Source organism: Mustelus asterias, unplaced genomic scaffold (genome assembly GCF_964213995.1).
Source record: "Mustelus asterias unplaced genomic scaffold, sMusAst1.hap1.1 HAP1_SCAFFOLD_1321, whole genome shotgun sequence".
Classification (NCBI taxonomy): Eukaryota; Metazoa; Chordata; class Chondrichthyes; order Carcharhiniformes; family Triakidae; genus Mustelus; species Mustelus asterias.
The window spans coordinates 75,446-87,500 of record NW_027591266.1 but is presented as its reverse complement, the minus strand read 5'-3'; the positions used below and the strand labels follow the sequence as shown (position 1 = coordinate 87,500).

General features: G+C 54.7%; 1 protein-coding gene across 1 annotated transcript in view; it reads left to right on the top strand.

Moving 5' to 3' along the window:
- LOC144488135 (plexin A3-like) overlaps positions 1–11,442 on the top strand; it is a gene marked incomplete at its 5' end in the record, with an annotated part of 21,781 nt that extends 10,339 nt beyond the window's left edge. The window contains 6 exons of the mRNA XM_078206161.1: positions 381–477; positions 2,446–2,636; positions 4,002–4,171; positions 6,271–6,483; positions 7,561–7,711; positions 10,561–11,442. Coding sequence (XP_078062287.1) covers positions 381–477; positions 2,446–2,636; positions 4,002–4,171; positions 6,271–6,483; positions 7,561–7,711; positions 10,561–10,656 — 918 coding nt within the window. The remainder of the gene's footprint in view (positions 1–380; positions 478–2,445; positions 2,637–4,001; positions 4,172–6,270; positions 6,484–7,560; positions 7,712–10,560) is intronic.
- Between the last annotated feature and the right edge of the window lie 613 nt (positions 11,443–12,055).

Below are 12,055 nucleotides of genomic sequence, written 5' to 3'. Positions count from 1 at the left end.
GAGACACTAAATCTGAAGCCATCCCTCCCTCTCTGGCAGATCCTATGTCCACAATTGGAGGTAAACTGCGTGGTTGGAGGTGGTTTTGGCATCGCCATGGATCCTTCATCCAACACTGCTTTAAAAAGGACCACCTTTGCTGTGGGTGGTTAGGACATTTGTGGGATCTTGCTGTACAAATTAGATGCTGCGTATCCTCATCCCCATGCTTCAGGAGGACAGGGTCCCTCATTGGCTGAGAGATATTCTGGGGTGTCTAAGGTGGTGAGAGGATCAGGAAAGCAGGTTTCTTGCTTTGAGTGGAGGGCTCGCGCTGCATCTCTTGGTTGAATATCTTGCTGTTGTGGCCAGGCTCATTTGTGCATTACTCGCACCCACAGATGACGGACGGGTCAGCAGTGGCTCTGGTCCCCAAGCAGATTTCAGCTTACAACATCGCAAATTCCTTCACCTTCACGCGATCCCTCAGCCGCTATGGTAAACAGACTCTACAAAATACAGCTTCACACTGGATACGGGGAGAAGGTGGGGATTGAGGGATACGGGGAGAAGGTGGGGATTCAGGGATACGGGGAGAAGGTGGGGATTCAGGGATACGGGGAGAAGGTGGGGATTCAGGGATACGGGGAGAAGGTGGGATTGAGTGATACGGGGAGAAGGTGGGATTGAGGGATAGGGGAGAAGGTGGGGATTGAGGGATACGGGGAGAAGGTGGGATTGAGGGATATGGGGAGAAGGTGGGGATTGAGGGATAGGGGAGAAGGTGGGGATTGAGGGATAGGGGGAGAAGGTGGGATTGAGGGATATGGGGAGAAGGTGGGGATTGAGGGATAGGGGGAGAAGGTGGAGATTGAGGGATCTGGGGAGAAGGTGGGATTGAGGGATACGGGGAGAAGGTGGGATTGAGGGATATGGGGAGAAGGTGGGGATTGAGGGATACGGGGAGAAGGTGGATTTGAGGGTTGGGGAGAAGGTGGGATTGAAGGATACAGGAAGGTGAGGTGGGGGATATGGGGTGAGGGTGTGGTGATGGGGTGAGCGTGTGGTGATGGGGTGAGGGTGTGGAGATGGGATGAGAGTGTGGAGATGGGATGAGGGTGTGGAGATGAGGTGAGGGTGGTGGATATGGGGTGAGGGTGGTGGATATGGGGAGAGGATTGCTGGATATGAGGAGAGGATGTTGATACAGGGTTAGAGTGTGGATACGGGGTTAGGGTGTGGATACGGGGTTAGGGTGTGGATACGGGGTTAGGGTGTGGATACGGGGTTAGGGTGTAGATACGGGGTTAGGGTGTGGATACGGGGTTAGGGTGTGGATACAGGGTTAGGGTGTGGATACGGGGTTAAGGTGAGGATACAGGGTTAGGCTGTGGATACGGGGTTAGGGTGAGGATACGGGGTTAGGGTGTGGATACAGAGTTAGGATGTGGATACGGGGTTAGGGTGTGGATACAAGGAGAGGATGTGGATGGAGGCAAGGATGAGGGATATGGAGAGAGGATGCGGGAAATGTGAAGAGGGTGTATGAAAAGAGAAGATGGTGTGGATATGAGGAAATGGTGGTGGATATGGGTGGAGAGAGGGTGGTGGATATAGGGAGAGGATGGTGGATATGGGGCGAGGGTGGTTGATTTTGGAAGACGGTGTGGGATACAGGGAGAGGGTGTGGGATACAAGGAGAGGGTGTGGGAAACAGGGAGGGGGTGTGGATATGGGGCGAGGGTGGTTGATTTTGGAAGACGGTGTGGGATACAGGGAGAGGGTGTGGGATACAAGGAGAGGGTGTGGGATACAGGGAGAGGGTGTGGATATGGGCAGGGGGGCGGGGATATAGGTAGAGTGCATGGATGTCAGTAGAGGGTGGGGAAAATGGGTAGAGGGTGGATGATATGGGTGAGGCTGTGGATACAAGGAAAGGCTGTGGATACGGGGAGAGGCTGGTGGTTACAGGAAAAGGACGGTGGATTTGGGGACCAAGTGGATATGAAGAGATGGTGGTGAATACGGAGACAGGGTGGAGGATATGGGAAGAGGGTGGTGGATATGAGAGGGTGGTGGATACAATGAGAGGATGGTGGATACGGGGGAGGGTGCTGGACATACGAGGAGTGCACTGGATATGGGTACAAGGTGATGGATATGGCTACAGGGTGGATATGGGGACAGGGTAGATATGCAGAAGTATGGTGGTTACAGGGACAGGGTGGATATGCAGACTGGGTAGTGGATATGGAGGGAGAGTGGTGGACATGGGAACAGGGTGGATACGGGGAGGGTGGTGGATATGGGAACAGGGTGGATACGGGGAGGGTGGTGGATATGGGTACAAGGTGGAAAGGGGACAGGTGGATACGGGGACTGGTTGGTGGATATGGGGAGAGAGTGGGAGTAAGTGAGTGACTAACATTAGCAAGAAACTTTCACTGCTGTTCCGCTGTTTCACAGAGAGCATGCTCCGGACAGCCAGCAGTCCGGACAGCATGCGTTCCCGAGTTCCCATGATCACTCCCGATCAGGAGACAGGCACCAAACTTTGGCACCTGGTCAGGAACCACGACCATACGGATCAGAAGGAGGGCGACCGGGGCAGTAAGATGGTGTCGGAGATTTATCTGACCAGACTCCTCGCTACAAAGGTATTAAAATCGTCACCCGTTCGAGTACCTGCGACACACCCGGAAATTCCACATCCAATCTCTCTCACCCGCTCTCTCTCTCTCTCACTCGCTCTCACTCTCGCTCTCACTCTCTCTCACTCTCTCTCACTCTCTCTCACTCGCTCTCACTCGCTCTCACTCGCTCTCACCCGCTCTCACTCTCTCTCACTCGCTCTCACTCTCGCTCTCACTCTCTCTCACTCTCTCTCACTCTCTCTCACTCGCTCTCACTCGCTCTCACTCGCTCTCACTCTCTCTCACTCTCTCTCACTCTCTCTCACTCGCTCTCACTCGCTCTCACTCTCGCTCTCACTCTCTCTCACTCGCTCTCACTCTCTCTCACTCTCTGTCTTTTTCTCTCTCAAACTCTGTGTGTGTCTCTCTCCGTCATTCTCTGTCTCTCTCTTGCTCTTTATCTGTCTTTCTCTCTCATCCCCTCTTGCTGTCTTTCTCTCCCTCAATCTCTGTCTCTCTCCCTCCCTCCCCCCCCCGATATTAACATTCTCTGTCACACACCCTGTTTCCCCTTTCCCATCTCCTCTTTATCCCTCCTCCCTCTCTGTCTTTCCCCTCACGCTCAGTCCTCACCTTCCCCTTCTCTTTCTTGTTGTCTCTCTGCCTCTTCTCTCTGCTTCCTCTCCTTCCCTCTCCAACTATCTCTCACCCCCCCTCTTCCTCTCTCCCTTCCCTCCTCTCTCTTCTTCCACACTCTCCCTCCATTCTCTCTCTTTTTCTCTGATTCTCCCCTCTCTCGCTCTTACCCTCCTCTCTCTTCCTCCCCCTATTTCTCTCTTTCTTTCTAAGGAAATTTGGTATGTCCACTGCGACTCTCACCAACTTTTACAGATGCCCCATAGAAAGCATTCTTTCTGGTTGTATCACAGCTTGGTCTGGCTCCTGCTCTGCCCAAGACCGCAAGAAACTACAAAGGGCCGTGAATGTAGCCCAGTCCATCACGCAAACCAGCCTCCCATCCATTGACTCTGTCTACACTTCCCGCTGACTCGGAAAAGCAGCCAGCATAATGAAGGACCCCACGCACCCCGGACATTCTCTCTTCCACCTTCTTCCTTCAGGAAAAATATACATAAGTCTGAGGTCACGTACCAACCAACTCAAGAACAGCTTCTTCCCTGCTGCTGTCAGACTTTTGAATGGACTTACCTTGCATTAAGTTGATCTTTCTCTGCACCCTAGCTATGACTGTAACACTACATTCTGCACTCTCTCCCTTCCTTCTCTATGTACAGTATGCTTTGTATAGCGCGCAAGAAACAAAATTCTTTTCACTGTATCCCAATACGTGACAATAATAAATCAAATCAAATCTCACTGTTTCCACAGGGTACTCTGCAGAAGTTTCTGGATGATCTGTTTGAGACGGTGTTCAGCACGGCTCACCGGGGCAGTGCGCTGCCCCTGGCCATTAAATACATGTTCGATTTCCTGGACGAACAGGCAGACCAACAGCTGATCAGTGATCCCGATGTCCGACACACATGGAAGAGCAACTGGTGAGAGACAGCTTCACAATGTAGTGAACCCTCCCTATCTCTGTAACCCCCTCCAACCCCTACACCCCTCCCTATCTCTGTAACACCCCCCAGCCCCGACAACCCCTCCCTATCTCTGTAACCCCCTCCAACCCCTACACCCCTCCCTATCTCTGTAACCTCCTCCAGCCCCTTCAACCCTCCCTATCTCTGTAACCCCCTCCAACCCCTACACCCCTCCCTATCTCTGTAACCTCCTCCAGCCCCTTCAACCATCCCTATCTCTGTAACTCCCTCCAACTCCTACACCCCTCCCTATCTCTGTAACTCCCTCCAGCCCCTACAACCCTCCATATCTCTGTAACCCCCTCCAACTCCTACACCCCTCCCTATCTCTGTAACTCCCTCCAGCCCCTACAACCCTCCCTATCTCTGTAACTCCCTCCAGCCCCTACAACCCTCCCTATCTCTGTAACTCCCTCCAGCCCCTACAACCCTCCCTATCTCTGTAACCCCCTCCAGCCCCTACAACCCTCCCTATCGGTGTAACCTCCTCCAGCCTCTACAACCATCCCTATCTCTGTAACCTCCTCCAGCCCCTACAACCCTCCCTATCTCTGTAACCTCCTCCAGCCCCTACAACCCTCCCTATCTCTATAACCTCCTCCAGCCCCTACAACCCTCCCTATCTCTGTAACCCCCTCCAGCCCCTACAACCCTCCCTATCGGTGTAACCCTCTCCAGCCCCTACAACCTCGCTATCTCTGTAGCCCCCTCCAGCCTCTACAACCCTCCCTATCTCTGTAACCTCCTCCAGCCCCTACAACCCTCCCAATCTCTATAACCTCCTACAAACCTCCCTATCTCTGTAAACTCCTCCAGTCCCTACAACTCTCCCTATCTCTCTAACCTCCTCCAGCCCCTACAACCCTCCCTATCTCTGTAACTTCCTCCAGCCCCTACAACCCTCCCTATCTCTGTAACCTCTTCCAGTCCCTACAACCCTCTCTATCTCTGTAATCCCCTCCAGCCCCTACAACCCTCCCTATCTCTGTAATTTCCTCCAGCCCCTACAACCCTCCCTATCTCTGTAACCTCCTCCAGTCCCTACAACCCTCCCTATCTCTGTAACCTCCTCCAGCCCCTACAACCCTATCTCTGTAATCTCTTCCAGTCCCTACAACTCTCCCTAGCTCTGTAACCTCCTCCAGCCCCTGCAACCCTCCCTATCTCTGTAACCCCCTCCAGACCCTACAATCCTCCCTATCTCTGTAACCTCCTCCAGTCCCCACACCCCTCTCAATCTCTGTAACCTCCTCCAGCCCCTAAATCCCTCCCAATCTCTGTAACTTCCTCCAGCACCTACACCCCTCCCAATCTCTGTAACCTCCTCCAGCCCCCTACAGCCCTCCCTATCTCTCTAACCTCCTCCAGCCTCTACAACCCTCCCTATCTCTGTTACCTCCTCCAGTCCCTACACCCTCCCTATCTCTGTAACCTCCTACAGCCCTCCCTATCTCTGTAACCTCCTCCAGCCCCTACACCCCTCCCAATCTCTGTAACCTCCTCCAGCCCCTACACCGCTCCCAATCTCTGTAACCTCCTCCAGCCCCTACATCCCTCCAAATCTCTGTAACCTCCTCCAGCACCTACACCCCACCCAATCTCTGTAACCTCCTCCAGCCCCCTACAGCCCTCCCTATCTCTCTAACCTCCTCCAGCCCCTACAACCCTCCAAATCTCTGTAACCTCCTCTAGCCCCACCAACCTTCCCTATCTCTGTAACCTCTTCCAGCCACCTACCAACCTCTCTATCTCTGGAACCTCCTCTAGCTCCTACAATGGCTCCCACAGTAAGTGGTTGAGGTGGATCGTGTCAAGGGGAGCTGGATAAGCTCGTGAGGGAGAAAGGGAATATGGGGTTGACAGGGCAGATTTAGATGATGATCGGGTAGGGCTGAAAAGCCTCTTTCTGTTCTGTCCATCTTACGTATATAATCACTGGGTCGCACTTAAAACCCAGTCTCCAGGTGGGATTCTAAGCTCCCCCAGTTGTTGCTCCCTGGATACTGACCTCCTGTTTCTCTCTCTCCCCCACCCCGCTGTTCTATCCTCTCCAGCCTCCCGTTACGTTTCTGGGTGAATGTCATCAAGAATCCCCAGTTTGTCTTCGACATCCACAAGAGCAGCATCACGGACGCCTGCCTCTCGGTCGTGGCGCAGACCTTCATGGACTCGTGCTCCACCTCCGAGCATCGTCTGGGCAAGGACTCACCCTCCAACAAGCTTCTCTACGCCAAAGACATCCCCAACTACAAGACCTGGGTGGAAAGGTGGGTGGCGGGCCTCCTGTTCACTGGGCCGGGAAGGGCGAGTGTGTGTCTGTGTGTGGGAGTGTCTGTGTGGGAGTGTCTGTGTGGGAGTGTCTGTGTGGGAGTGTCTGTGTGGGAGTGTCTGTGTGGGAGTGTCTGTGTGGGAGTGTCTGTGTGGGAGTGTCTGTGTGTGTGTGCATGTGTGTGTGCGTGTTTGCATGTCTGTGTGTCTGTGTGTGTGTGTGCATGTGTGTGCGTGTCTGTGTGTGGGGAGGGGGAAGGGCAGGGGGTTGTTGGGGGTTCAGGGGTGGGCGTGGGTTCAGGGGGAATCAGGTATGACACCTGAACCACGCCAAACAGCGTACTTCCCAGAGAGAAAGGCAGAAAAAGAGAGCGGAGAGATAGAGAGAACGGAGAGATACAGAGAGAGCGAAGAGATACAGAGGGGGCGAGGGGCAGTGAGGGCGAGGGGCAGAAAGGGCGAGGGGCAGAAAGGGTGAGGGGGAGGGGCAGTGAGGGTTAGCGACACAGTAGGTTATGGACTAAGTGCTGGTAAATAGGATTAGTATAGACATGGTGGTCCGAAGGGCCTGTTTCTGTCTGACTCTGTGACAGCTGAACCCGACCGGGGGGAGCTTCTGTGTCCCTTGTTTGGAGGATTGAGGAGGCGGATCAGCCAATGACCCTCCCAGTATGTGTATGGGTGGGGGGAGGGTGAGAGAATTGGGCAGGAAATTCTGCCATGACTGGCATCATGGTGGATCCTGTGCTCCGCACGCTTCCTCAGGGGTGCAGCGGTGGGGGTCGGGGGGGGGGGGGGAGCGGTGGGGGTCAGGGGGCGCAGCGGTGGGGGTCGGGGGGGTGCAGCGGTGGGGGTCGGGGGGGGGTGCAGCGGTGGGGGTCAGGGGGTGTGGGGGGGTGCAGCGGTGGGGGTCGGGGGGGAGCGATGGAAGTCGGGGGGAGCGGTGGGTGTTGGGGGGGGGGCGGTGGGGGTCGGGGGGAGGCGGGGGGGGGGGGGGTGGTGATAGCGAGTCCCTGAACTCGGGATTGGCTGGCCGCCGGGCTCCTGATTGGCACATTGCCTCTGCCCTCCCACAGGTACTACCGGGACATCAGCAAGATGACGGCCATCAGCGACCAGGACATGGACGCCTATCTGGCGGAGCAGTCCCGTCTCCATGCCAACGAATTCAACACCCTGAGTGCCCTCAACGAACTCTACTTCTACATCAATAAGTACCGGGACGAGGTAAGCGCTGGCACTAACTGGCATTTCACCAGGGCAGCCTCTGCCGGGGGGCCCATGGTGCCAGCCTGGGGCTGGGGAGAGGAGGAGAGCCATAGAATCCCTACAGTGCAGGAGGAGGCCATTCGGCCCATCGAGTCTGCACTGACTGTCAGACAGCGATTCTTACCCAGTCCCTATTCCCGTAACCCCATGTAACACCCCGCTAATTCCCCTGCTAATTCCCCTAACCTATGCATCTTTGGACATTAAGGGGCAATTTATCATGGCCAATTCACCTCAAGTATACATTTTTGGACACTGAGGGGCAATTTAGCATGGCTAATCCACCTAACCTGCACATCTTCGGACTGTGGGAGGAAACGGGAGCACCCTGAAGAAACCCACGCAGACACGGGGAGAACGTGCAAACTCCACACGGACAGTAACCCAAGCTGTGAATTGAACCTGGGTCCCTGGCACTGAGGCAGCGGTGCTAACCCACTGTGCCACCGTGCTACCCTTGGTGGAGGTGGGTGAATCCAAACGGCAAGTCATGTGCCATTGGCGCCAAGGTTGGCGATGGTGAGATGTCACTCATTGATGTATGTGTGGTTCTCAGGTTGTAAGATGTGCTGGTTCACACCTCAATTCCTTCCCAATGATTCCTGGGGTGAAGGGGGGCGTTTTTGTCTGATGAGGAACAGGTTGAGCAGGTCGGGGCCTGAACCCATTGGAGTTTAGAAGAATGAGAGGGGATCTTATTGAAACAGCTCAGATTCTGAGGGGGGGTTTGACAGGGTGGATGCTGAGAGGATGTTTCCCCCTCTCGTGGGGGGGAATCTAGAATGTGGGGAGGGCACAGTTTCAGAATGAGGGGGTCTCCCATTGAAGAGGGAGATGAGGAAGAATTTCTTCTCTCAGAGGATGGTCAGTCTGTGGAATTCCCCCACCCGCGCCCCCAGACAGCAGTGGGGGCTGCGGCTCACTGAATATATTCAAGGCCGAGTTACACAGATTATCAAAAGTTAAGGGGTAATTTAATTGAGTTTTTTTTTTAAGAGTGTAGAAAGGAATCGATAGGATCAGAGAGAATCAAAGAGTGGCACAGTGGTTAGCACTGCTGCCTCACAGCACCAGGGACCCGGGTTCCATTCCGGCCTCGGGTCACTGTCTGTGTGGAGTTTGCACATTCTCCCCGTGTCTGCATGGGTTTCCTCCGGGTGCTCCGGTTTCCTCCCACAGTCCAAAGATGTGTGGGTTAGGTTGATTGGCCATGATAAATTGCCACTTAGTGTCAGGGGGATTAGCCAGGGTGATATGTGGGGTTATGGGAATAGGGCCTGTTGTGGTCGGGTGCAGAGTCGATGGGCCCAATGGTCCTTCTGTACTGTAGGGTATTCTATGAAAGAAACTGTTTCCTCCGGTTGTGTGGTGCATCTAAGGGAGGACACAATATTAAACTGAAAGCCAGGGCACTGGGGAGGTTATAGCTCTCCACATAATGGGTGATTGTGCGATTCATCGTTTTAAACCGCAGAGTGCTCGGTTTTCTTTGCTCAACGTGGGGTTATGGAGCCAGGGGAGGGTGGATGGAGTTAGATCAGCCATAGTCTGACCCAGTGGGGGAATGGGCCCCGAGTGGCCCCAGGAAAGGTTAGCTTGTCTCCATTGTGCTCTGGAGAACAGAGCTTCTGACAGTGATTCACATTAACTGGCCATTTTCTCCGCTAATTGAAGTCTTTTCTCTCCCACCACCTCTGCCAATTCCTCCCTCTCTCTCCATCTTGTGTGACTCTATCTCTCTCCATCTCTTTCATTAACTCCATCTTTCTATCTCTCTCTCTCTCACTATCTATCTCACCTCTATTCTGTCTGTCTCATCCAAATGTCTATCTTAACGAATTCTGATTCCTACTCCATCGCTCACACTCTTTCTCTCACACACACACTCACAATATCTCTCTCACAATTATCTCTTTTTCTCACAATATCTCTATCTTACACTTGTGACAATAAATAAACTTCAAAACTATCTCTCTGTCTCTCACACTATTTGTCTCACATTATTTCTCTCCCTCTCACACCATCTCTCACACACCCTCTTTCTCTCACACACTCTCTCACTCACACACTCATTGTCTCACACTCTCTCTCTCACACTCACACACACACTCTGTCTCACACACTCTCACACATACACTCTCTCTCACACACTCTCTCACACACTCTCTCACACACTCTCTCTCACACTCTCTCACACACACACTCACACCACACTCTCTCTCACACACACTCTCTCATACTCTGTCTCTCGTACTCTCTCGCACACACTCTTTTGCACTCTCGCACTCTCTTTCTCGCACTCTCTCACACGCTCTCTCTCGCACACTCGCGCACTCTCTCTCGCGCACTCTCTCTCGCGCACTCTCTCTCGCGCACTCTCTCTTGCGCTCTCTCTCGTTCTCTCTCTCTCATGCTCTCTCTCGCGCTCTCTTGCGCTCTCTCTCTCGCGCTCTCTCTCTCGTGCTCTCTCTCTCTCGCACTCTCACACCACACACTCTCACACACACCCTTTTTCTCTCACTGTCTCTCACACCCTCTCACTCTCTCTCACACACTCTCTCTCGTACTCTTTCTCACGCATTCTCTCTTGCACACACACACACTCTCGCACACTCTCTCTCACCACACACTCTCTCACCACACACTCTCCCTCACACACACACTCTTTCTCACGCACTCTCTCCCTCACCACACACTCTCCCTCACACACACATTCTCTCTCGCACACACTCACACACTCTCTCACACACCCACTCTCTCTCACACTCTCTGCCTCACTATCTTTCTTTCTCTGTCCCACTGTATAGATCCTCACTGCCCTGGAGCGAGATGCTTATGCCCGTAAACACCGGCTGTGGCAGAAACTGGAGCAGGCGGTGAACCTGATGGCGGGCACCAGCTGAAGATGGCCCGTGGCTCGGGAGTCTGCCTTGAGGCTGCCATGTGGCGGCAGGGGAGGAGAGGGCAGCATGGCGGGATGGGGAAGGGGTTGATGGGGAAGGGGGCAAGCGCCCACGTGAGAAGGGGCAAAGCCCGGGCACGTTGACGTAACTGGCCGCCTGGGGTTCAGAAGTTGGCGAATCGCCTCACCCTCCCCCAGACACACACGCGCACACGCACGTACGCCGTTGGGATTCGTATTTTCTTTTTTGATCGTTTCCGGAACATTCCGCTGCAGCAGTGAGGAGAATGGTACACTTTTGGGAGGGGCTCTGGAAGGCATTGGATCTTCCGGAAGTCTCCGCTTTGATGCCTGTCGAGAACCTCAGGAGCTGTTGTCATGGGCAACCAGAGCCAGAAGATGGCCGACTCAGGACGGCCCAAGCCTGAGCCGAAGGAGGCCCCGGAGCTCTCGGGGCGGCCGTCTCTTCTGATTGCCATGTGCTTGATCGTTTATTTATTGGTTGACAATTTTCGGGGAGTTTTGTTTAAAACAAGTCAACAGCTTCTCTTGCCGGGGCCTCCCAAACACCGTGAGGCCTGACTGACCACTGGACCAACACTGTGCTGGAGTTTTGACGTCCCTCTGCTTTCTCCTCCGTTCTTTTCCCATTCCGTCCCGAAGGTGTCGACTCCCCCCTGGGTCTGGGGGAGGGCACCTTTTTGCAGCCTACGCTGGGCCGGGCACAGGATGTTTGGCACTTGGGGGACAGGGAGGGGATTTGCGTCCCCCCACTCCAATCCCGCGCTCCTGCCTGAAGGGTCTGCCAAAGAGTGTCTGAGTGATGTAAGGGGTGGGTGTTGAGGACTGGGGGGGAGGGGGTTGCGCAGTGGGAGGGGGTTAGAGAATCCTGAATTTACAACAACCTCACCTTCACGGCAACACCGGAGGAGGCCATTCAGCCCATCCTCAGACAACGCAGTCATCCCCTTCCTCCTGAATGCCACGACCATTGGCCCTTCAGGCGCTCGTTGGGATGCCATTAGATTCTTGCCCGCCCCACCCACCACACGCCGCCCCACCTTCAACACCCTCCTGGCCTCGCGCTTGCTCCCCCCCCGCCCCCCCCTCCCCCGCTGCAGAACCGAGGTGGAGGTGTTGGCGGCACCACCTGACTATCCCTCACCCAGCTGCGCCAGCTCACAGGAGAGTGTGTTTGGCATTCGCGTGCACTCCCCTCACACGGGCAGCTGCTGGTGACCCATGGCTGCCGCCAAGCCTTCTGGGGTACCCTTTGGCTAGGCCAGGCGGCACGCTACTCAGGAGGGGGTGACACCCCCCCACCCCGGCAGCAGCAAGACACCTCTCCCCACCCTGTCCTCCGCAACCCAGCGACAGATAACGAGTTTTGTTTCTGCAAC